At 43.9% G+C, this 23,309-nt stretch overlaps 2 protein-coding genes across 3 annotated transcripts in view; one reads left to right on the top strand and one right to left on the bottom strand.

Moving 5' to 3' along the window:
* LOC104569717 (uncharacterized) overlaps nt 1-9,418 on the bottom strand; it is a 34,557-nt gene extending 25,139 nt beyond the window's left edge. The window contains 10 exon segments of the mRNA XM_088536022.1: nt 376-554; nt 874-1,029; nt 2,624-2,722; nt 3,225-3,321; nt 3,886-4,113; nt 5,412-5,518; nt 6,220-6,385; nt 7,127-7,209; nt 7,893-7,949; nt 9,308-9,418. Coding sequence (XP_088392148.1) covers nt 376-554; nt 874-1,029; nt 2,624-2,722; nt 3,225-3,321; nt 3,886-4,113; nt 5,412-5,518; nt 6,220-6,385; nt 7,127-7,209; nt 7,893-7,949; nt 9,308-9,418 — 1,283 coding nt within the window.
* A 3,349-nt stretch (nt 9,419-12,767) lies between these two features.
* Nucleotides 12,768-16,505, top strand: LOC104569711 (growth/differentiation factor 5). Of its 2 annotated transcripts, XM_088536033.1 has the most exons (3): nt 13,467-13,653; nt 13,875-13,972; nt 15,615-16,505. In XM_088536033.1, exons 1-3 carry the CDS (start codon nt 13,529-13,531, stop codon nt 16,481-16,483), a joined length of 1,092 nt encoding a protein of 363 aa, XP_088392159.1. In that variant the 5' UTR covers nt 13,467-13,528; the 3' UTR covers nt 16,484-16,505. The 2 variants fall into 2 exon arrangements, with proteins under 2 accessions (XP_010215001.1, XP_088392159.1); XM_010216699.2 differs by having other exon boundaries at nt 12,768-13,972.
* The last annotated feature ends 6,804 nt before the right edge of the window (nt 16,506-23,309 follow it).

The raw sequence follows: 23,309 nt of genomic DNA, 5'->3' as shown, positions 1-23,309 counted from the left end.
TCCGTGATGGATCTGTGGAGAGCAGGGTGGGGAAGGACTTGCTCTTCCCCTCAGAACTGAGTGGGGAAAAAAGAGGAGGAGACTGTTGTCTTCATTCAGAGAGAAGCAGTGGCTAAAAAAAAGGGGTCATCGTCCAGTCAGGTTATACACAAGACACCCAAAGAACAGAGTCTCCTCATTGAGAGGAAGGTATCCTGTATTCCAACACCACCTTAAATCTCCAAGATGGTCTTAGGATCACACTGGAGCAGGAGAAACAGTGACTGGATGCACATATGCTGTAGGGCAGGTGAGTTCTCAGTCCTAAATACCTCTGAATTCCAAAAGCTAGAAGCAGACTGCCTCTAGCATGCATGAGAAGAATGAAATGCTCACCTTCTGAGTCCTTCCACCAGAGCCTGGAGCTGCTGCCGCTGGTTGCTGCTCAGTTTACACTCCTCCTCCAGCTGCTCAAGTCTTTGCTGCAACTTCTTGCACTCCTCTTCCTGCTGTCTGTGCTGGTGCTGCAGGAAACTGATAGAGTTCTGCTTGGCAGAAAGCTCGTCTTTTAGGGCCTGCAAGGAGCAGGGATGGAAACAACACAAACAGGCAATAATGAGCAGGGAAGATGGCTCCAGATGCAGTAGCCTGGAGGGAGAGGCAAGCAGAGAGACGGCTCACCTGAAAGCAAAAGCTATGATGAAGGGATGGAGATCATGAGAAAAAAAGCAGTGCAACACAGGGCTGGTGAGACTGGCAAAGCAATAGGGCAGCGAGAGTGGGTCAGCCGTAAGGAAACTGGCTGAGTAGATGAAAAGTGTTACCTTGGAAGTAGCTGGGAAGCATTAGCTGATGAAACTGTGGTCAGTGGTGAAGACAACTCGAAATTCTCACCTGTGTTACTCTTCGCTTCCTTGCCAGCACTTCCTGCACCAACATAAGGGCATACTCTGCATTGCCAGAGCTCAGGTAAGAGGGGATGCTGCTAGACTCTGCGTGCTGAGCACTGCCAGGACAGCCACTGCTGACTGTGCCGTCATCTAACACCACCTGAAAGGCCACATCAAGCTGTTATTCCTTGCTTATATTGCTCAGTTTTCTTTATCAAGTTGTCCTTCCCCAACATCACTCTAGAGTCATTAAAGACTTAAATCACTAATTTCCTCACTGAATAAAGATGTTTTGTCAGTGACCACAAGTACTCAAGGGATTTCTGATTACAGCTGCTATAAACAAGGGGAACAGAAACAAATGTGAAGGAGCTGTAGGCTGCTTGAATGCTGTTTCCTGAAGCTTTCAAAAATTATTTTTGTCTCCTTTCTTATTACAGCCACATAAACCAGCACTAGAACACACCAGAAACATCAATAAAAAGAAATGTTAACACTGCTCAAGGAAGAAGGCAGCTGATGATTGCTGGAAAGCAGTAATGAAATAGCAAATGTGCATAATTACTCTGAGCAGTAGTACAAAAGGATAAAAATGACTAAACAAGGAAAAAGAACTGACTTTGGCGAGATCTGCGTAACAGACCTGATGACCAAAACCTAAAAGTTTTGGGGTTGCTGTAGGGTAAATTTTAGGGGTAAATCACAGTTAAGGTTCTGATGACATAATGGCAGTGAGTGCAGATGAATGCAGCAGAGCTGGCAAACGCACTGATGTAATAAGTGACCTTTAATAAAAATACAGAGAAAAGTGTCAATGTTCAAGGTGGGTTTGGGAAGCCTCCAAGCAACATAGGAATAGAAACATTACGTAGTCGTTCAGAAAGCACTGTCCAAGAGAAGACCTAAGCGGAACAGTGAAGGCAAAGGCAGGGAAATGTCTAGGGGCTCATTTAAAGAGCCACAAAAAGCCAACTCTGAAGTTATAACAGGTTTGCACAAGAAAAGTGGCACAAAAATTAAACAGCCAGTAGCAACTAAATTCCAGCACAGAAGTCTAGTAGGTGACCCTGTTAACAGGAGTTCAAAGACAACAGGAATGCAGACTGGTTGGAAATTAAACCCAGAAAGGGGTCTGTTTTGAGACCAGTATCTGTCTATTCCTTGAACCAGGGATAAAAAAATCCAAGGTTTCCTGGAAAAGCCATGGCCCAGAGGGCGAGTCTGTATGAAAGACAGTAGATAAAGAATAAAAGAGGTGCTGAAGAAAAATAAAAAAGGCAGAGAAAAACTACAACTATATACATCAACAAAGAAGGCAGTTTTTGCTAAGAGCTTATCCAAGTTGAAGGTGAACTGAAGATAATAGCAAAAACATTGGAACTGTGAAAAAAAAGTAATAGATATCTATCATTGAATTTGAACAGGAAAATAATATGATGCATGAAAGACATAGAGGAAATCCTATGACAGTTTTTAGAAGTTTTTAGAAGAAGATTTTAGAAGCAATCACAGTGATGATGTAAACCCAGCTATAAATATAATAATATTGTTAATTGGTAATAATGTTAACTGGTAATATTGTAAAATAAAAGAGCAACTGCAGTTTTAAAGATTTTTGTTTTCTGAAGAGATTCCTGGCCTTACAATATGTTTATCTTTTCCACTTGCTTTTCTATATCCTTCATCAGGAATGTTTCAACCAAATTTACAGCGATGATGCCTCAACACAGATGCAGTACCAACTCTGTACTCACCTCAATGATATCTTTTATCAACTTTTGAAGAGAAAGATTCTCCTCTTTGGCATTTTTAGTTAATGAAGCTTCATATTCTACCTCCAACCGACTTGTCTCCTGAGAACAAAATAAAGGAAGTGTGGATAGGAAAGAGACACTCACTCTGTAGTACTCAACTTCAGTAGCACTGTCATGCTGATAAGCCTCAGTCCTAGTGATTCATGTCATCTACTTTTAATATCTATTTAATTCTTTCTTTTCTAAAAGTAAAAAGGAAACGCCAGCAACTAGTTTTTACAGATTGTTAAGAAACAGTTAGTCCCAAGTAACTTTCGTCACTAGAGACTTAGAGGCAGAGGCAAAATATAACATTGACATAAGTCCTCTGATGAAGACACCTGAATCGCCTGCAACTCCCCTACCCTTGCCTTCAATGTGCATTGGTTCCAGATTTGCTAAACATACAACATATTTTGGCAATACTCTTCATGCTTTTATACAGCTAGCACTTCTATCATTATTTCTCTCAAAAAATCCACGCCTCTGTGTTAGGGCTGGAGAGCAAACCACTCGGACAAAACAGACACTGGGCTATCTCCCAGACAAAAGTAAAACATACTAGAATCTCCACAGTGTCGTTAAGCGTCTTCATGGTCTTCTCCTTCTCTTCATTCTGCTTCTGAGACTGTACAAGCAAGGCTGAGAGCTCCATCACCCTGAGAAGAGAAGGTCCGCATGCCATTCCAAAAGCCCTGCATACCACCAGCTGTTAAAGGACAAAGCAGCAGCACCCAGAGGCACAGCAGAGAAAGTTCAACCCAGAAAATAGCATGAGCAGTTTTAATGTCTAGAGCTTAATATGCTAGGTATTGCAAAAAGGCCCTTCGAGCCCCCAAAAGACTTCAGCAGTTAATCCTGCAAGGAGAAGTCAGTACAGAGGTGCTACACTACTTATGATGGTCCTGCATGAATTCCTCCTAGCGGGCTATACAAAAAACAGAACTCTGTTGGTACTAGTCTGATTTTTTCACCACGAACCAGTTAACTGTAGGTACACTATAGCATACAATCTTTCTTCCAGTCTTATCTGACTCAGAAGAGCTTCTGTTAGTCAGACCTCTTTCCCTCTCCTTTTCCTTAAAGGCAGCAGTTTGACCACAGACTGAAACGAGATCCTAGAGAATGGATATGTTTTGAACACGAACACCGCCAACCTCTGAATCCAAAAAGCAGTCTAATAAAGACAGTGATGGTAATAGCAAAGTTTAAAACATAATTACCTGTCTTGAAGCTCCTTTTTCTCAAGGTCCCCCTTAACTTGAAAGCTCATCACTTCCCAGGTCTTCTGATTTATTTCCTTTTCCACCTGTTTCTCTATCCGATCCTTTAAGACAGGTCTTCCCAAAGTGAGGGACTCCCAGAGCTGTACGCCAGAATTTAGCTGGAAGCAGTTGACAAGTATAGATCCAGAAAGTCTCACTTGCTCTGCCTTCAGTTCTGACAAGTCTCTGAGAATGAATAAATAGAAGAGCTAATGCTCAAACCATTTTCAGCAGCCAATTCACTTTTGAAGTGCTTAGTTGGGCAACAGCACATGCTGACAGAAAAGACTGCAACTTCTGCAAGGAAGAACCATTCATCTGACACTGGAAAATTAGGACACATCTTGATAGTTGAAGAATGAGCCCATTTTCTCCCCAGAGATATGAAGTAGGGTATAATATATCCAGAAGGCTTCAAGGACTTCTGACTATTCATATTAATGATTTAGTTGTATATTATTAGTATACTCTAATCACTACCATCATTAATAGATGTAAAGATTTTTTGCAAGGTTCCCAACATTTATAGACTTAACCTATCAGTATGACCACCTAGCCTGCTAAAAGGCCCAGGAAAATAGGCACATAATAACGATTTTAGAAAGATGATGTATGAAGGCTAATCCTACACTGCTGTAACGGAAAAACACAAATTATGCAAGAATTAGTAAGTAGGTCAGATATAGTTTGTACATTAAAAAAGGCTTATAATCAAGTAAGGCTAATGGATGAAAGTAACCCACAGTTTAAAACTGCATGCTTACACAAAAAGAATGTAGTATTAATGCTACATGATTATCACTTGCAAGGAGAGCAACCATGATGAAGTACTGTCAAAGAAGCTCAGAGAGCCCAAGAAGGAAGAAAGCAATTACAAAAAGAGGCATCAAACTAAGCAGTGATAAATGCAATAACAGGGAAAATAGAAGCTATTTTTTCCTCTCAATAACATTGACGCAAGAATAAGTGCATACAAACCAACAAAATAAATGTAAGCTGGAAGTGAGAAGAAAAAAATATATATAATCATGAATGATACTTTCATCAGAAGCAGTGAAACAGGAAACCTAGTAAGATTTAAGATAGGTTTTAACAATTTTATAAAAGGGACTACATTGTATACTGCACACAATAGGGCTTGATGAGTCCACTCCCTTCCAATGTGCCCATCTATGCCCATATCTGTGTAAATATGCCCCAATATTAACAGTCAAAACTTATCCATGTAGGGCCTGTACATTCCTCTACATGGTCCTATACATGGGACTCATAGCCCAATTCCCTCAGTTTGATTTGAAATCAAGCATCACACAGATGCTTCTGAAAATAGTCTGTATCATGCTTAATTGCTTTACTTCAGGCTACCAAAGGGAAACCCTATCTTTAGCTCTAATTAGCATAATATCACAGCTTTAAAAAGCAGGTGTGGAAGAAAACTACTTTTTTTTTTTTCTACAAGAGATCTAACTTTAACTTCTACTCACCGGTCAGTGGCCGTCTTCATTTCTAGGAAATGACGGCGAAAGGTCACCACCTGGCGCCAGAGGCTGAGAAGACGGTTATGTTCACCTTTTAGGTAGCTGTCATAAAACTAAAAATGCAAAGATGAAAAACTAATGCCAGTTTAGCCTTCAATCTCACCATGCAAATATTCCAGATATGAAACAGGACACCACCAGATCTCCTTTAATAACAGTTCCAACAGGCACATCAGGGACTGAATAGGACCACATAAGCATTCTCAGTAGACTTGCTTCTTCACTTCAAAGAGGGGAACATCCAAATTTCTCCTGCTGTAGTACACATATCAATACAGCAAACTCATCATGATTCATCACTTCACCCTGCAGAGATGTCCAACAGTCTTGCTCGGAGGCTCTTGCTTGCACTAGGCTGCTAGGAAGGGATGCTTGTTTGTTTTTCTGAGGGGCTACTCTGAATCCGCATACACACAAACCTCTCTGGACTCCACTGCTGTAGACAGAGTTTTAAGAACCAATATAAATGAATAAATAAAGGAGATATCATGTGTGATGACTGCTCTACAGTATTCAGAAATAAAAAGCAATTGTCTTAAAGACTCAGTTGCCTTGTTGCAGCAGGTGGGCATCTCTGATCACTACAAAATTTGTGGATGCTCCTCCATCTCATATCCTTGTGTTCTGCTAGCCAACACCAGCAAATCTTCAATGCAGCAACAACTTTCACACAGAAAGTTCCCTGTGCTAGGAATAAATTGTATTCTCGTCCCTGTCCAGCATTACACTTGACAGGCCTCTAGCTTACCCTTACCTCACGTTCACTACGCCATTCATTCTCCTTCAACTCCAGCTCCTCCCGGGCCCTCATCCAATCTGCCGTTAGTTTTCCAACGTCTTCTTTAAGAGCTGTATTCACCTCGTTTGCTTTATCTAGGTGCTCTCGCAAGAGGGTGTTCACTTCAGCCAGACTTTCACACCTTGGAAACAGAGAAATAGTAATGAGCACACTGAAAAACTACCACCCACACATAGCATCCCTGTGCCTTTCCAGCTGCCTCAAAATTGAATTTCTCCTCATGCTGGAAGGTAGTGAACATGCTTTCCAGAAATAATAAAGACATTTCTTTCTGCAACTCCCTCTTCTCTTCTTCTTGCTCTTTAATTTCTACCTACAATTTTAGTTTTCACTTCAAATGTGATGATGCCCACATGTAACCTTTTGACTCCTCTTTGCTCTGTCCGGTCACCTGTCCATCTTCTCTTTACAAGATTCTGATGTATCATCTTTCTCTAACATTGTCCTGACCACCTCCTTCTTGAGCCTTCAAGTTTCAGCATCCTTCCTTGCAACTTACCTCTGCCATCACCTTCTTGTTAAGCCTCTCCCTATTCTTGCTTTTAATTCTAAACCAAGCAGGAAAATACCTGCCCCATGAAAGCTTCAGGATGTTAGGGCTTGATTCTCAGTATAAAGCAGAACGCTGTTGAGTAGCTCACTTCTAGAACTGCAGAAAAATTTAGGCTGCAAAGAGAACTCTGGAGGTCACCTGGATCAGAACAGCCGTCCGGCACACAATATGACCATTATACCACAAAATGGACTTTGGACCTTTCTCCTTTTGAAATGGCCTGCCCAGATGTTTCTTTTGGGGAGGCTAAGCAGCACTGATGGGTTTTCCCTTACTTCTATGAGTATCCAGGGTACTTCTTCCTTTTACCTTTGTTGTTCCTCTTCCAGTTGGGACAGGGCATTCTCCAGGCTATGATCTTCTGTGTCTTCCCACATGTCTGGAAGGGATCCCTTAAGGAAAAAGGATATGTTTAATCAAATCCTTGTGTCATGTTCATTTCTGATTTCTCCTCCTTTTTTTTTTTTTTTTTTGGACCTTAGGAGTTTCTGGCTTCCTTCAGGTATGTGATGACTACAGTGAGGAAGGGAGATGAAGGATGTTTTTTAACATGAGCAGCCTTCCTCAGTTTCCCACTGCTGCGCTCTCACAGCTAGCTATCCTCAGCAAAAGAGTGCTCACTTAAGACTTAAAGCTTGGCAACGCATATTCTCCTATTCTATCTCTTAGATTTATTTTAGCCATGAAGCAGAAGATAAGGTACGGAGCTGGTCCTGAATACTGAATGCCACCATTCTTCCCTTCCAAGGTGTTATGTTGCAACTGATTTTGATGCAGAAATGGCTGTAACAGGCAGTATACCCCTTCCCTAGGACTAAATACAAATATTACTTTAAAACACAAGCATGCCTTCACTAAATTAAGATCACTCTTGATAGCATTTTCTGGATTGGTATTTCTGAGACCATTCGCTGCTCTGAGAATGGCCAGGGGACAAAACACTGAAGTGCAAACTTACAGTACTTCTTTGAATTCTCAAATCAACAAAATTATATTTTGCTATGTCTTTGCTTTGAGATCCTTTCTCTGTGTAACTGAATGTTGTGCACACTGTCTTTAGCTGGCAAATACTCACTCCTCCTGCTTCCAGTCGCTGCTCCAACTCTCGACACCAGGTCCGGTACTGCAGCACCTAGATGGATAAGTAGGACTAGGATAAGTGAATGAAGCTTGTAGCAGACCGAGTTCCTTCTGCATAAGTTTCTTCCTAGGTCTTTACACCCAGGGCACAGCACATTTCACATTACCACTGACACACTCAACAAGAAGTCCTGTGTAGAAACTTCACTTTTATCCCAATGAAGAAAGGAAGTTTTTACACATGTGTTTATCCTAAGACAATGAGGGCAAGCAGAACAACAGGACAGACTTCGACAGCAGAGCCAGCCATACCTAACTGACTGACGATCACATTGCTGATATATTAAATTCAGAAAAAGTTGCCAACAGAAAGCCCTATGCCAAATCCTAGGTATGTCAGGTTTAATAGCAGGCTTGGAACTAAAAAATTATGAAGTGATATAGCATGCCACAGTAATCACAAGCTTACTATGAAACAATTAATAATTCCTATGCTATCAGTAACCTACTCAGGCCCATCAAACAAAAAAAGCAGTTTCTTGCTATGCAGCCAAATAGCACGATTGTAAAAAGGAAAAGAAAAACCTCTGATAAACAGTGAAAACGATTACACAAAAGGCAAAGTCTTTTCCTGAACACCCAGGACTGTGAACGCCAAGGGTCTGAGCACAAGCAGAAGTCCCCTTATGAAATGCTCAAAGCAGGTGGAAAACAAGTTGGCTGAAACTGAAAAGGGTATAAATAGAACTCCTCTGCACTGCCTGGAGAAAGAAATGTACTTTTATCATCTATGCACTATTAGCATTGCTTTCCAAAGACACTGCCATCGCCCAGCAAACACAGCTGAACTGTTCCCATTGTATCTTTCCAGCATTCAAGCTCCTTTACATCTGAACATTTAGTCATCCGAAAAAAAAAAAAAGAAAAAAAAAACACAAAACAAAAAAATCCAACCAAATCACAAGGATCACCCCGTTTAAATATGTATAATTTCATAAAAGCGATAAACCCAACCAGTGCAAAAAAAAGCAACACAGGCCGGTAAGCTGCTTGACAAACCGCTATGCTCTCAGAGAAAAAAGAAACACTAAAACCCAGGAAAAGAAACACTAAAACCTCCTGAGCAGCTCAGGCACTCAGGCAGGAGAGGAGCCCGTAGAGGTAGCTCAGCACCGCCTGAGCCTCTGGACAGGCCGCACTTGAGGCATGTTGCGTTTTCGATTCAGGCATCTTTATTAAAAGCAAAAGATAAAACCCAGGAAAGCCTCTCCCGGGGCCCCGGTGGCGGGGAGCAGGAGCTGCGGCTCGGCCCGGCCCGGCCGCCTGCAGCGGGGCCGCAGCCGCCGCCGCCCGGGGCCCGGCACCCCCGGCGCGGCCCCGGCGCGCGGGCTCCCGCGGGGCGGCGCTCACCTTGGCCTGCAGCTTCTGCACGAGCACCGCTTGCCGGCGCTGCGCCTCCTGCGAGCCCTGCAGCCGGCGCCGCAGCGCGGCCTGGCTCCACGCCGCCTCCCCGGCCTCCATGGCCCCGCTGGCCCAGCGGCCCCGGGCGGCCCTGCGGCCTGCGGCGCTCCGCGGCGGGGCTTGCGCGGCGGCCGCGCCTGCCCCTGGCGGCCGCGCCCGGCCCTGGCGGCCCGCGCGGCGCCGAGGCAGCCCCCGGGCCGGGCCAGGCCGGGCGGAGCGGCGGGAAACCGCGGGAGGCCGCTCGCTCCAGCGGAGGTGGCGGCGCCGCCCGGGCCGACTCTTCGCGGCAGGGACATGAAGAGGGGGGTGCCCCGGGCGCGAGGAGACACTGGCCCCAGAGGCCTTCAGCGGCCTGCTCGGTCTCGGGGTTGCACTGGAGACCCCATGGGCCCTTCCAACCCGGATGTTTTCCAGGCCAGGGCCTCCCAAGGGCGCTTCCCTGCACCCGGGAGGGCCTGTGGCAACAGCAGCACCTGGCAGAAGCACTGGGAGCTCAGAGACATAGCTGGGACTGCACTGAGGGAAAGGCAACAACGACATGCAGGACAGTGAAGGTGGCCGTGGATGCCACAGAGTCAAAACAGTTTGTGGGGAAGGAACTGTCACTGCCAAGCATCATTTTAGATGTAGTAACGTGTGCTGCGTTTTTCTCTCTCGACTATTAAGGTTGTCCAGATGATCCCTGCTGTGGAAGTGGGCATTTAAAGAGAGATGGTGCTCAGATTTAAGCACGATGGATTCCACTCCACAGCTAAAGCATTTCTGCAAAAGCTAGGCCAAAAAAAAAAAAAAAGTGGTGATTACAGAGAAGGGTTTAAGGGCTGTAGTAGCAACTGGCTGAAGAGGCATGTCCAGCAAGACTTACTCAAGGAGAGCAATGCTGACCTAATCAGAAAGAGGGTGCTGGCATCACACTCATACTGGTAGTGAGACAGTTGTCAAATGCCGTGTCTGTCACTGGTGTCCACATGTCAAGATGATGTTGAAAAATTGAAAGCCTGGTCCTGTGCCTTCTAGAGATTACAAATACTGGCATTTGGATGCTAGTTTAAATTATTTAAAGAATAGGAATAGTTAGGAATACTTCTTAAGAGCTAAAAGAGCACACAGGGCTTAGGAGCTCAGAGGAGCCCCCAGTGCCTCTGTCTCCATTGGGGGCCCAGTGTCAAAGTTGTAGAAAGCAGCTTGATGTCTCCAAGTAGGTGCTCTCATGCATGAGGGGTGCAGTGGTGGCAGCTCTAAGCACTTCAAGGTTGCTATGAAGAGGAGGGTGGGTGATGTATCTGCAGACATATCTGCCCACATCTGGCAGTCCCATCTCAAAAAAAACAGTAGCAGCCAAAATGCAGCCCTGTCCCACTGTTTTGGACTTACTGTGGACATGAGTTCTGCAGTCCTGTTGGCAAAATGCTGCTGAGCTGTCATTTTGGGGCTTGATTCCCAATCGTCCAGCCTTTCTTGCCTTGTGGTGTTTCAGATGAACTTTCAGTATGGGCTTCCTTGGGATTCTCTGCAGGTTCTGATGTTCTCACTGTATTGAGATTACTGGGAGAGGTCCCAAAAAGTCCTGTTCTCTTTACTAGGTTTGCCCCTGCCTTAGATCTACTTAGATCTACCTCTCAGAAGCCTAGCTAAGACTCTTGATAAGCAATGGCGCAGCTCTTTCTTTTTACTTCAAATCTATTTATCATGAGGATGTTTTAGCACAGCCTTTTGAAAGTATGCCACGAGTTCCCGTTTTAGTGGAAACGTAATCATCTTGTTTTACTCTGGCCCAAAACAGCAGCAATTGCTAATTATTGCATCTCTGAATTTCCTAGATTTTTTTTTAATTTAAAAAGACACATAACTATGAAGTCCAGTGGCAGTGTGACATGTGCATTGCAACCATTTGAAGGTGACAAGATGGACATGAGGCGTGCACTTCAGGGAGCACATCAAGTTTTAATGTGTACCTTTGCCCAAGCAGAGAGGAACCTGCATCCATGTCCAGCAGCTCTGAAGGCCCTTTCACTGACACATGAAACAACGCATCCAGGTTGCCTTGAGTAGGGACAACGCTATGAATGGCCCTTTGCCCTCACTGAGTGGCATCTTCTTCAGTGCTGGGAAATGTTCCTTTGGCTCCACAGGGCGATCCCTTTGCCAGCATAGTCCAAAGGTCTAGAGAGTCTCGCAAAAGTTGTCTCCTTGAGAAGCTGATGTAGACTCTTAAGATGTGGAGAACAGGAGCCAACCTACTTCAGTGGAGTAGGAACCCAAATAGTGCTCCTTTTTCAAATCCCTACATACGCTGGTGTGAAGAGCTGCCTTTAGAGAGTGGCTATTGCAAGAAGGACAGACGTGCTGCATGGGCCAAGATGCCTTCGTAATGCATGTGTGTTCGGCCCATGTCCTTGACTGTCCTCTCTAATGATGTCCTGTGCTTGGCCTAAAGCCTGCAAAACAGGAAGGGTTCCCATCTACATATTCAAGATGCCAGGTGAGTTTGAGCTTCTCCTGAACTAAATGTACAATCTGAGTACTTCCACATTGGAAGGTACTTCCACCCTATTCCATGGACCCTGTCCAAGGTCAGACCCCACTGGGGTCTGCAGCAGTCTGGTGACTCACTTCAATCTGAACATAAACAGCGATCCTGTGGTCACAAGCTCTTTGTCCGAGAGTCTTTCAAGAGATCCTTTCTGTTGTTTAAAGAGAGGGGATAGTTTTGCATGTCCTCTTTGCTTGCTCTTGCTCTGCAGGGCAGAGCCCAATGTGACGGGCAGGCGGCTGGGGAAGGAAGAGCAAGTCGTGCTTGGGTGACACTGGGGATGAGAGAGTGACCTGGCCTGGAGGGAGGGTCTTCGCCAGAAGAAACCCACCGGAAAACTTTATCAGGAGCATCAACCCCCATCGGACTGCTGCGCGCGGGCGGAGAGGGCGAGCGCAGGGCTGGGCGCGCGGGAGGCGCCCGTGCCCGCCAGGGGGCGCTGCTGCCGCGCGAGCGGCACCGGGACTGGAGCGGCACCGGGACTGGAGCGGCACCGGGGCCGCTGCGGGACCGGGACCGGAGCGGGGCGGCCGCAGCCTCGCAATAAATACCCCGAAGTGCGGGGCGCTGCGGGAGCCTGCGTGGAGCGGCCGCAGCGGCGCGGGGCTGCGGAGCGAGGCTGCTCCCCGTGAGGCGCTACCTCCCTCCAGTCCCAGCCCGTCACCTCCGGCTCTTCCAACGGCAGGTCCCGGCTGCTGGGCTCGAGGCTGGCCCCGCTGGACCATTCAGGTCACCGAAGGCTGAGGCCGAGGGCGCGTGGCCGCTTGAAAAAGCATCCTCTGGAGTGTCGCGCCTGTGGAGCTCTTTCACATGAGGCAGAGTATGAGTCATGCTAATGAAAAGGGTAAAGAAGATTTTTTTTAAAAAAAAAAGAAATATATCGCAGTTAAATTACTTTAGACAGCATGACATCAGAGAGTAATTAAAGGGGTTTGTTGGAATTCCGTTTCCAATTCCTGAGTTCAGGTTTGTAAAAGATTTCTGAGCACCTGCAGGTCTCTGTGTGTGAAATATTTTCACTGGAAAGGATTCAAAACTTTTTTTTTTTTTTTTAAAAAAAAACCTTTTAACACAGGGGCAGCATTACGCCATTCTTCCTTCTTGGAAAAAAAAAAAAAAGAAAAAGAAACCCTTCAGATTTAAACAGGACTCCTTCAAGTTTTCAGTCAGTTTTACAGAAGAAAACGAGGTGGTAAACTTTCTCTTTTCAAGAACGATTTCTTTTTAGCTGCTAACTGAAGCCAGGGGAGATCGTATCTGAATACATGAGCATTTCCACTATGGGACTGGATACAAGCATTAAACAAAGAGATTTGAAATGTTTTAATCTCAAGCAAAACCCACTTTTGCTGACTTTGGTTTTTAATTTCTTTCATGTTTTCTTCTGCCAAACTGGAGGAACCTTTCCCAATTTTCTCTTTAGCGGCATTCAGAGAAAGACCAGAGGATGAAAATCCTGCATTTTCTCACTTTACTGCTTTGGCATTTGACTTGGCTGTCTCTGGATCTAGTTCCTGGAGTGCTGGGTAATTCTGAAGCAGGCCAGAGTAATCCAAGATCTAAACTAGGTTTGTTAAAAGCAGAAGGAAAAGAGCAGAATCCCTCGGCAAGAACAGGTACACTGCGGACTGGAAACCATGGATATAGTGCCGGGACTTCAAAGGCTCGAACTAAAAGCGGTGCTGTTCAGGCTGGAGCTCTCCTGGCCAAGAACAATGAATCAAAGAAGGTTCTCCCAAGAACAGCAGCCACGGAGACAAAGGTAGGACTTCTCCCTGGCAGACCTTCTGGAGTGAGGACAGTGACTCCAAAGGTTCAAAATCTTAGCAGCAAGGCGTCTTTGAAAAAACCTGGCACGAGCAGTACCGATACTGCATCTTACAAAACCAAAAAGACTAAAGAGCCTGTCACCCAAAGGGAAACTAAGGAAACGTTCAGACATCCCCCTATAACGCCACATGAATACATGCTCTCTTTGTACAGGACTCTCTCAGATGCAGAAAGAAAAGGTGTTAATGGAAGTGTAAAACTGGAGGCTGGACTTGCCAATACAATAACCAGCTTCATAGACAAAGGACAAGGTAAGAAAGTAGCCCCTACGCGTGCGGGTGTGTAAAGGACAGAAAAGGGACACGTGCACATCTCCGTATGTTTATACGTTTAGAGAATGTTATCGGAAAAATAATCATACATTTTTAAAGTCCAATAGCTCTTTTTAATGTAAATGAAACTATGCAAATTTACTGCAGTTTCTGCCTTCGTGCCTTATTTCAGAAAATTCATCTAGATGGTTGTGCAGTAGCTGAAAAAAAAAAGCATTCAGAGGCAGATAGAAAATGTTTTAGGTACTTAAAGAAACACATTGTTGGAAATCATGAGTCTTTGCATCTTTAGGTGTTTAAAAACCTTTTAAAGCCTGATCTTATGTTCTTCGCATAACTTACTCCTGGAAACTAGTAACATTGGATCTTGTAAATAAAATGACATGATATGCTATGAACACGGCTAACAGCATTAGTATTATGTGATTAAAAAAAAAATAAGCAGGTTTCATTATCAAAAAGCCAGCCTGTTTTGTTCAAGATAGAATTATGATGAACCATAGTCTCAGGAGTCATTACAGCGTCACACAGATGTATCTGTGCCAGGTTTAAGCTGGTGCTTTTGGGTACCACTATGTTCCTAAGGATAGAAGCTCGCAGCTAAGCCTGGCTACCTAGAGTAAATTTCTGAGACTTCAGAATTTGCAATTCAACATTCTGGTTCCAAATATTTTTGAAACTGTAGACTATGATGTCACACAAGGAATGACCTGACTCCAAAAGAAAGACGTTCACCTGATCACTTACGCTGGGGAGCTAACCCCATGCTGCTTCTGGTGGCATTAGCGAGAGTTTTGGCATGGGCTTAAGGAAGCAACAGGGCTTCTGCTAACAAGGCAAGGGTAGAAGACTCAGCCAGGATAGGTGATTTGTTTTCAATTTAATTAATAGTAGCTTGGCTTCTGGGCAGCGATGCTAAGGTGCTCACAAGTACCATGTTCCAGTTGGGGTTCTTGATTTGAGACCACAGGGCATTGCTAATGTTACGTGTCGAGAAAACTTTCGCTCAACCATATTCCTCATTAGCACTGCTGGTGAGCTTAACCAAGCAAATGTAACGTCAGCTTAAAGGGAGGTGTGTTTTTCTGTCCAATTTGAAAAAGCTGTGAATCCTGTGGAGCTAAGTTAATAAGGCAATTACCCTTGTGTCTGGCAGTTCCTGGGGGATGTTGGGTTTAAAAGACTAATTCACTATTGTATTGTCTAAAGGTAAATTTGCTCATGTTTGGAGCCATCATGGAACCTGGGCACCACTGAAATCCTGTTTCAATAATTTAAGTAGGATGTAAGTGGTGAATAAGCCCTGTGAGTGCCCAGCCCTGAAAGGGGACTATTTTCCAATTGGCTAATTGCTACTTTGAAGCTAGAAAACACACTCCAGTGAAAGAAATTGCATTTCTATGAGACAAACTTAGAGGATCCTTTGCCGGTTGAGTCACTGAGTTCTTCTGGGTCCCTTCTCAGAGCTGATCCCATAGACAACAAATGTCCTTTCACATGAGCAGCCTAATTAAAAGATCTTCTAGACTTATGAAGAAACTCCAGGAATATCATGAAGAACTGAATAACCAATACTGATCTGTGCTTGATGTGCTTTTAAAAATGTGTGTGCTTTTTTCAGATGAGCGAGCGCCAACCACAAGAAAACAGAAATATATTTTTGACATCAGTGCCTTAGAAAAAGATGGCTTGCTGGGAGCAGAACTTCGAATATTAAGGAAAAAGCCTTCTGATGCATGGAAGTCTCATTCTTCCGCAAAAACTTCTCAAGTGAAATTATTTAGTTGCTCCACAAACAGACAAGCAGCTACACTCCTGGATTCTCGCACTGTCAGTGTCACAGATACACCAAAATGGGAAGTGTTTGACATCTGGAAACTTTTTAGGAACTTTAAAAACTTGGTAAACTTGTGTTTTGAACTGGAAACTTTTGACAGGGGAAGAGCTGTTGATCTCAGGAGCGTGGGATTTAACAGAACAGGAAGACAGGTCAATGAAAAGGCTCTCTTCTTGGTATTTGGGAGGACAAAAAAAAGAGACTTATTCTTCAATGAAATCAAAGCTAGGTCAGGCCAAGATGACAAAACTGTTTATGAGTACTTATTCAACCAGAGGAGGAAGAGAAGAGCTCCTCTAGCAACACGGCAAGGGAAGAGGCCCAGCAAGAATCTGAAGGCAAGGTGCAGCAGAAAAGCCCTTCACGTGAATTTTAAGGATATGGGATGGGATGACTGGATAATCGCCCCGCTAGAATATGAAGCCTATCACTGCGAAGGGCTTTGTGAATTCCCCCTTCGCTCCCATCTGGAACCCACCAATCACGCAGTTATCCAGACTTTAATGAACTCGATGGACCCAGAATCTACCCCCCCAACCTGCTGTGTCCCAACCCGGCTCAGTCCCATTAGCATTCTTTTCATTGACTCTGCAAACAACGTAGTCTACAAGCAGTATGAGGACATGGTAGTGGAGTCATGTGGTTGTAGGTAGCAGAACAGTTGCTCACATGAGTATGTTATGAAAGGTAATATGACAAACTGAATATGACCTCTCCTCAAACAAGGGTAACTACACTTCTTACCTCTGGGGTGAGTATGTTCACAAAGATGTAGCAGTGAAGCCCGAACACGCAGAAACTCCTGCGTGCTTCTTCTCTGTGGGCGTATTCCCGTTATATTTGGCTGCTGTCACGCAGCCCGATGTAAGGCCTTGCGTAAAGAATCTGACAGCGGCATAAGACTGTCTCTAGCTAAAGTCTATGACAGAGGAGATGAGACCACACACTGACAGATCTCCTGCTTTTATCCCAGAGGCAGTTGGTAAAGATGGTGTCAGTGAGCTGTGGATACGACCTGTTCGACCCTTTAATACTGTTGTTAAGACCAAATTTACATCTCAGTCTCATTATGCAATGTCAGAAAAGAGCTCTGATGTCTAGGAGAGGCTGGGGTCTAGTGTGTTCTGAGCTTGGTGTAAATAGTTGCACTGTAATATGATTTCTTTCTGATTAGCTATGGAAACTATGCATATATAAAAAGGAGTAATCAAATATCATATTCTGATTTAGTTTAAGTTGTACATGGAGAGAGGTGATGCGGAGTATTTGTTTCCATGTATGTTTTACTCCAAGCTACATATCTTTCTTAAGTATCCACCCTTTCATTATTATGTAGCAAGTTATATTACTCTGTATAAGGTCCAAGTTGCTCTCAAATGTTCATAGTAAGTGTTAAATTACAGCATAAGATGTAATAAATTATTGACACAATGCTACATTGTGTCCAGCTATCCAACTCTTCATAATCATAATACTGTTAAGATTTTTTCTGAATGTTTTTGTACAATAAATACAAGCGAAAGGGACTTTTCAGTGCAGCAGAATGCTAATGGCATGGATAACATGTCCATGTACTTACTTTGCCCCTAGCTCTGCTGCCACAGAGTGAGATGATGGAACCATTGGAAGAAGATGTGAAAACATGATGTGGTTTGATGGGGTGTGAAATGACATTATCACTTTATATCTGGGGCAAGAATGAGTTACAATTGTGGAAGAGTTCTGGCATGATTTTATTTCACCCTGCAAGGATTGTATGTTTATGTATCTCTTTTTCTATTCATGATGGATTATAAATTTATTCTGGGATTACTCTTTGTAGGCTACCTACCACACTAGGTGCCAGAAACTCAACTATGGAGGGATTAGAGGGGCAATAAGAACTGTCAGCAATGATGGAGGTAGCTTATCCATAGTCAAACATAGCAATGCTAAGGCTTACTACCTTCGATTCATCATACTGTAAACGAGCAGGTCACACAAGTTCCTGGGCCTGAACTCTGCTCTGCACAGCAACACTGATGTGGAAAGGGAGCTGAATATGGGCCCCACAAGTGCTGACCTGGGGTTGGACTTGTTCTAGCTCATGTGGGGGGAAAGCAGTCCTCGACAGCTGGGCAACAGCTGATAAACAATGGCAAAAAGGGCTGCCCTTCCTCCTGCACTCTCCAGGCTGCAGAGCCTTTAGTCAGGTTAAAAATAGTGGTTAGCTGGACACAGAGGGTTCCCCTGGGCAGGGAAACATGGCAGGTGCCATAACATAACCCAAAGCCAGGTGATGCAGAAAAAGCACTGCTGGGACTGTATATGTAACTGTAACTCTTTGTAGTAGTTCCGTACCGTGATCTGTGCCTGCAGAAAAGGACATTACTCAGGCCAGCTCAGATGATAACACAAAATGAAGTAGGAGGGAGATTCACTGATCAGTAGGTCAATATGCATTTGAAATGCTGGGCACTTGAAGCTACTCTGCCACATGCACGTAAGAAGTCCTGGCATCTTATGGATCTGGTTTGTGGCTCAGGGCTGTCCCCCGGGCTGCTGTCTCCTTTTGGATTCTCAGTATGTAGCTGCTTCCCAGTAGCTTCTGGGACCCCAGTGGAGTCTTAGACTTGGACTAACAGGTCCTGTGCCCTGGACTGAATACTTACCACCAGCCAGTGTTACTGGTTTTAGACATTTTAAAGATTTTTAAACAAGGAGCTTCTAGTGCTGTGCTTTACAATAAGCTTAAGTAGACCTAAGTTGTCTTGAGTTGTTACATCAGCAGAGAAAACACGGCCCACACCAGCAGGGTGCTGATGACCCCTTCTTGCCCATTCTTCTCAAGCATTTCTTTTCTTTCCTCTGGGCATTTTCTGGCTGTCTGGCTAGGGCCTCTAAGGCTACTTTCTCCAGCCCTGGCCATGGCTGCCTCTAGAGGGGACGGTTACATTCCTGTGGGGAAGGGTTGTCTCTCTCCTCTATGCGAGCAGGTGGCGATCCCCAGCGGGGCCCTGGCTGCCATTTCTCTTCCTACGCATGGCAGAGCCAGCTGCTCTGTGCAGCCTAGTGATCCACAGGCACATTTCTCACCAGGCCTCTGTTTAAATGTTTAAATTGTGCTGTCACAAATACTGCCCGTCTAGGTTCACCCAGCACTGTGCTCTTTCAATTCACAGTCTGGAAAAACAGTACCTTTGCTTTCTTATCTCTGAATCCATCATCTTGGTGTCTATAGCAAGCACCTAAAGGCTTCTGTGCTTTATTGCTCTCGGTCTGTGAGGGGACTGCTGCTCCGCGCTCTGGGATGGATATCATCAATGCTATATCCATGTTTTCCAGGATTTTGCTAGAGAGGGATATTTTGGTCATCCTATGCTGTTTGAAAGTGGGTGGTAAAGCTATGAATATCTTTATTTTGTCTTTACCACGATACAGTATTGACCACTCAGGTCCTGCTCTGACTTGTCTTGGGCTGTAGGAATCAGCACATGGCTGAGCCATGTACAGGCTGGTCTACTGGCCAGAACTCCTCCTCACAGCAGCATTTTCCCTGCCGTTGAGGCTGCAGAAGGCTGTTCTTAGTCCTTGAATCCACAGTTAGGAAAGCCTGAATGTCTTCCATATCCTTTTTTAAGGCAGAGATTTTCAAAAGGCAGGAAAGGAAAGGAGTGAGAATTGAGATCAATCTGGTGATTCAGTTTGGTATGGGAATACTTTAATCGAATGTCTCTGTAATTACTCTAATGCAGGCTCTGCAATTATATGGTGATCAATAAAACCAAACTAAGATTGGTGCTGCCAAGCACCAGTGAGAAAGGCTTTGTCTTGGACAATAGTCGGGCAGCATGAGAAGAGAACCTGTTCTTAAGAAGATACAAGAAGTTCTTCTGGACTCACAACCAGGAATCTGGCAGGATCTAGGGCAGTCTAGGGATCTAGGGCTTCAGTGGAGTTTTGCATTGCGTTTGCCCCCTAGCTCCAAGCCTTGCTCTTTGCATGATTTATTTAGTTTCATAAAATTTGCATGTAAACCTGCTCATTATTTGCCACTGGAAGCTGATAGGATAAACTCATTGCAAAATAACTAGTTAGAGCTGGCTTGTCTACTTGCAGATGACCGCACTGTAGTATATCTAAGTCTTCCAGAATAGCACCTACTTTTCACGGATAAGCTAAACTTGAAGCCTTACTTTAGCGTAAAAAGAAAACATTGCATAAATCATTGTACATACAAATCCATTCATTGTCAAAGGCAGAATAATAATGCTCTATTACAGCGAACTCCATTGAGAATGACCTTCCCTCAAAACACCTGTGGCCTTCTACCATTTTTAATTGGAATAAAACTGCCATTATCAATGACAATGATATCAAGACGATAGCTGGTTCCAAAGGATGTGTATTGAAGTTGTCTTAAAACAAAAAGGTTAGCTGCTGGGGTTACAGCTAGGCACCATCTTTCTAAAAGGCTGTTTGCTTCAGCTGCAGCTGGATCTATGGCCTCAGTGATAATTTTGGAGGAAGGTGCAATAGTACCATCATGTTACAGAGGATGCACACTGCAGTTTGGAAGCCTGAGAAGAAAAAGAGCTGGACACCACAGGCTGCAGGGCTGCAGATCAGCCTGAGGATCTCAGTGAGGCAGGCTGCGATGGAAGTTAAAAAAATCCCTGAAGCCATCACCTAGTAGGTAGCTCTCTGAGGTTCTTGTTTCTTATTTTTGTGCAGGTTTTTCAATACAGTGATAAAATAACAACGTGCAAACAGAGTATGCATCAACATCTAAATGGAGAAAAAAAAAAAGCTCAGATTTTGTAATTATCCCAAAGCAAACAGCATGAACCTAGGAAAAATTAAAAGAAATATCATATTGAAAACTTCAAAAATATCCTTTGGATACTGGATCGAACCCCCAAATTTAGATAGGCAGTAGCAAAACTTTGAGGGAAGAAGGAAAAAAAAAAGACTTTTTAATATAAGTTTAAAGAAATTTGAAGCTACAAACACTAAAATTGCTTTGTTATATTGGATATTTACCATATCAAATGGCCAGACAGCACGTTTGGCCTAGATAGAAGCAATTTCAGGCCGAGTATTCAAATTTGGGGTAACCTGACATCCGCTTTGCTTGGCTGCCAGCTCCGAGGTGGTGACAGGCACCGGACTCTGCAGGGGAGAGTCCTGGCACTGCCCTGGTTTGCTCCAGCTCAGACTGATGGGTTTATAATAGTGGGCATCCTACACAGCAGGATTGCTTTTTCACATTTAATTCTCAAATTTAATATCCTTGGATTATAATATCTGTTGTTGTGATGTCTAGAGCATCCTTTTGCATTTGCTTTACTGCTATTGTTTGATAACTGGGAATTCCAGTTCAATATTATTTTATTCAGGACTGATATACTGAGCATTGACACACTTTCCTCAGAGGAAACTACTAGAGTAGTCCTCACTACTGTATAGGTGATTCGTTGGTGTATTTTGAGCCATTGGGATCATGTGAGGCAGACTTCACTGTGTGTAATAAATTACCGGGTGCTTACTGAGTGGTCTCTTAAGTCTACAGTGGTAGAGGGACTGACCTCTTTCCTCACTATTATGAAAGCAGTTTCTGTTATTCTCATTTATCCAAAAATCCAGCAGCTAGAAGAAGATGCTGCTATAGTGTACTGTCAAGCTCCATTTCTGAATTCCACTCTTTTCATCCCATATCTACTCACAAAGCCTTTTGAAATCTTGTTAAACTTTTAAAAGGAAATCTGAGTTGTAAGGAATTGGAACAGAAAAGCCTATCCAAGACTTCTAAGATACATGAAAGGCAGCCATTACAAATTTACAAATACTCATTATCACAGAAAAGCGCAGAAGCGCAGCCCACGTGGACTTCCTTCAGCACTCATTTCTTTCTGCAAGGAGAGGTTCAGGGACAGGGCACAATCTGGGACTGACACACAACAAAGAAAATGGAAGGCAACTGAGAACCTTGGAACTCCTCAAGTTTGGCACTGCTTTGCTTAGTAGGTCATTATACTATGTGCAAAGATAGACACCCTGAATTATTGTTATGGCTTTCTTCCCATGGGTGAACTAGCTTTAGCAACTGGATGGCAGAAACACACAGAAACCTGAGCTGTAAAGCAATATGGGTTAAAAGTTCAGCTTTCCACCTTTATGATGGCAAGTTTCGCTCTCTCACTGAGAATGCCTCATTTGTGTTTACTTTTTAGGGTCGTTATCTGTCCCACGAGAGTCTTTGTGAAGGTCCACATTTCAAATAAACAGTACACTGTAAGACAGGTATGTGTGGCTAATTTTTGTTGCATTTGGCTAAAATATGGTACTAAGCTGAATAGGTAAACATAAAAGTATGCCATTTAAAACAATGCATTCCCATTACTGTTTGAATATGTGCCTAAACTCCATGTACACTTTTACATGGTTATGTCATTTCCTGTGTAAAATGTGCTTGTTTATACAGCAGCCATATGAAAGATGCAGTAACCCGCTATGTGGGCTATTTGAAGCTGTCTTTAAGAAACATAAAAACCCCTGGACCCTTGTATAATAAAAGGTGTTAAAAGATACTGCTTTTATAACATCTTAGCCAAGACTAATAAGAATGTACAAAGCAAACTTTTTTTTTTTAACTCCATAGTCTTGGTCAATCACGTGTTATTTTATGAATTTACTATTGCTATTGGGTAGTAAAATGATATTTAAAAATAAAATTGCACCAGCTTTCATTGCTTTTCAACAAATTTAATAAAGAAGGAAATCTTAACTTTTACAAAAACCAAAAACCAAAGAAATAGTAAATATGTGAGGAAGAACTTCTTTCCTGTGTGGGTGCCAGAGCCCTGGCACAGGCTGCCCAGAGAGGCTGTGGAGGCTCCTTCTCTGGAGATCTGCAAACCCGCCTGGATGCCACCCTGTGCCCCGTGCTCTGGGTGTCCCTGCTGGAGCAGGGGTTGGTCTGGATGGTCCCTAGAGTTCCCTTCCAACCTCAGCCCTTCTGGGGTTCTGTGAAATACCATTCTTGGAACAGACTGTGTATTCTGTCATCCTGAGTTCACCAATATTCCTGTGTTGCAGGGAACAGGGACGGGAGGCTGCAGAATTAGTTTCAGTTTTCTGCAATGATCAGGCTGGCTGATCTAACACGAATGGGCTCCATTTTCCTTGGTGCCATTTTGAGGGGCAGAGTTGTCAAGAAAAATGGCTCTGTTAAATGATAATGGCAATGAATGGCCTGACATCTGTTAGGGTACAGAAAATGTCCTGTTTGCTGTTTTTTTATGAGAGTCTCTTTGCCATGCAGCCTCTTCCCATTCTACCACCAGAGAATTGTCATCATATGTACTGTAAGGCTTTGGCACCCTCAGTTACTGTCTGCCTGTTTTTGTCAAGGTGCCATTTATCATGACATAAAGTCAGAAATAAGCCTTTTTCTTGATAAAACCAGACACATTTAATTTTGCTTGTGTAGAGGTCTTC

The sequence above is a fragment of the Tinamus guttatus genome, unplaced genomic scaffold (genome assembly GCF_059628265.1).
Source record: "Tinamus guttatus ecotype Peru unplaced genomic scaffold, ASM5962826v1 Tinamus_guttatus_pri_ptg000650l, whole genome shotgun sequence".
In the NCBI taxonomy this organism is placed as follows: domain Eukaryota; kingdom Metazoa; phylum Chordata; class Aves; order Tinamiformes; family Tinamidae; genus Tinamus; species Tinamus guttatus.
Note: the sequence above shows the minus strand (reverse complement) of the source record. Positions and strands in the feature narration are given on the sequence as shown.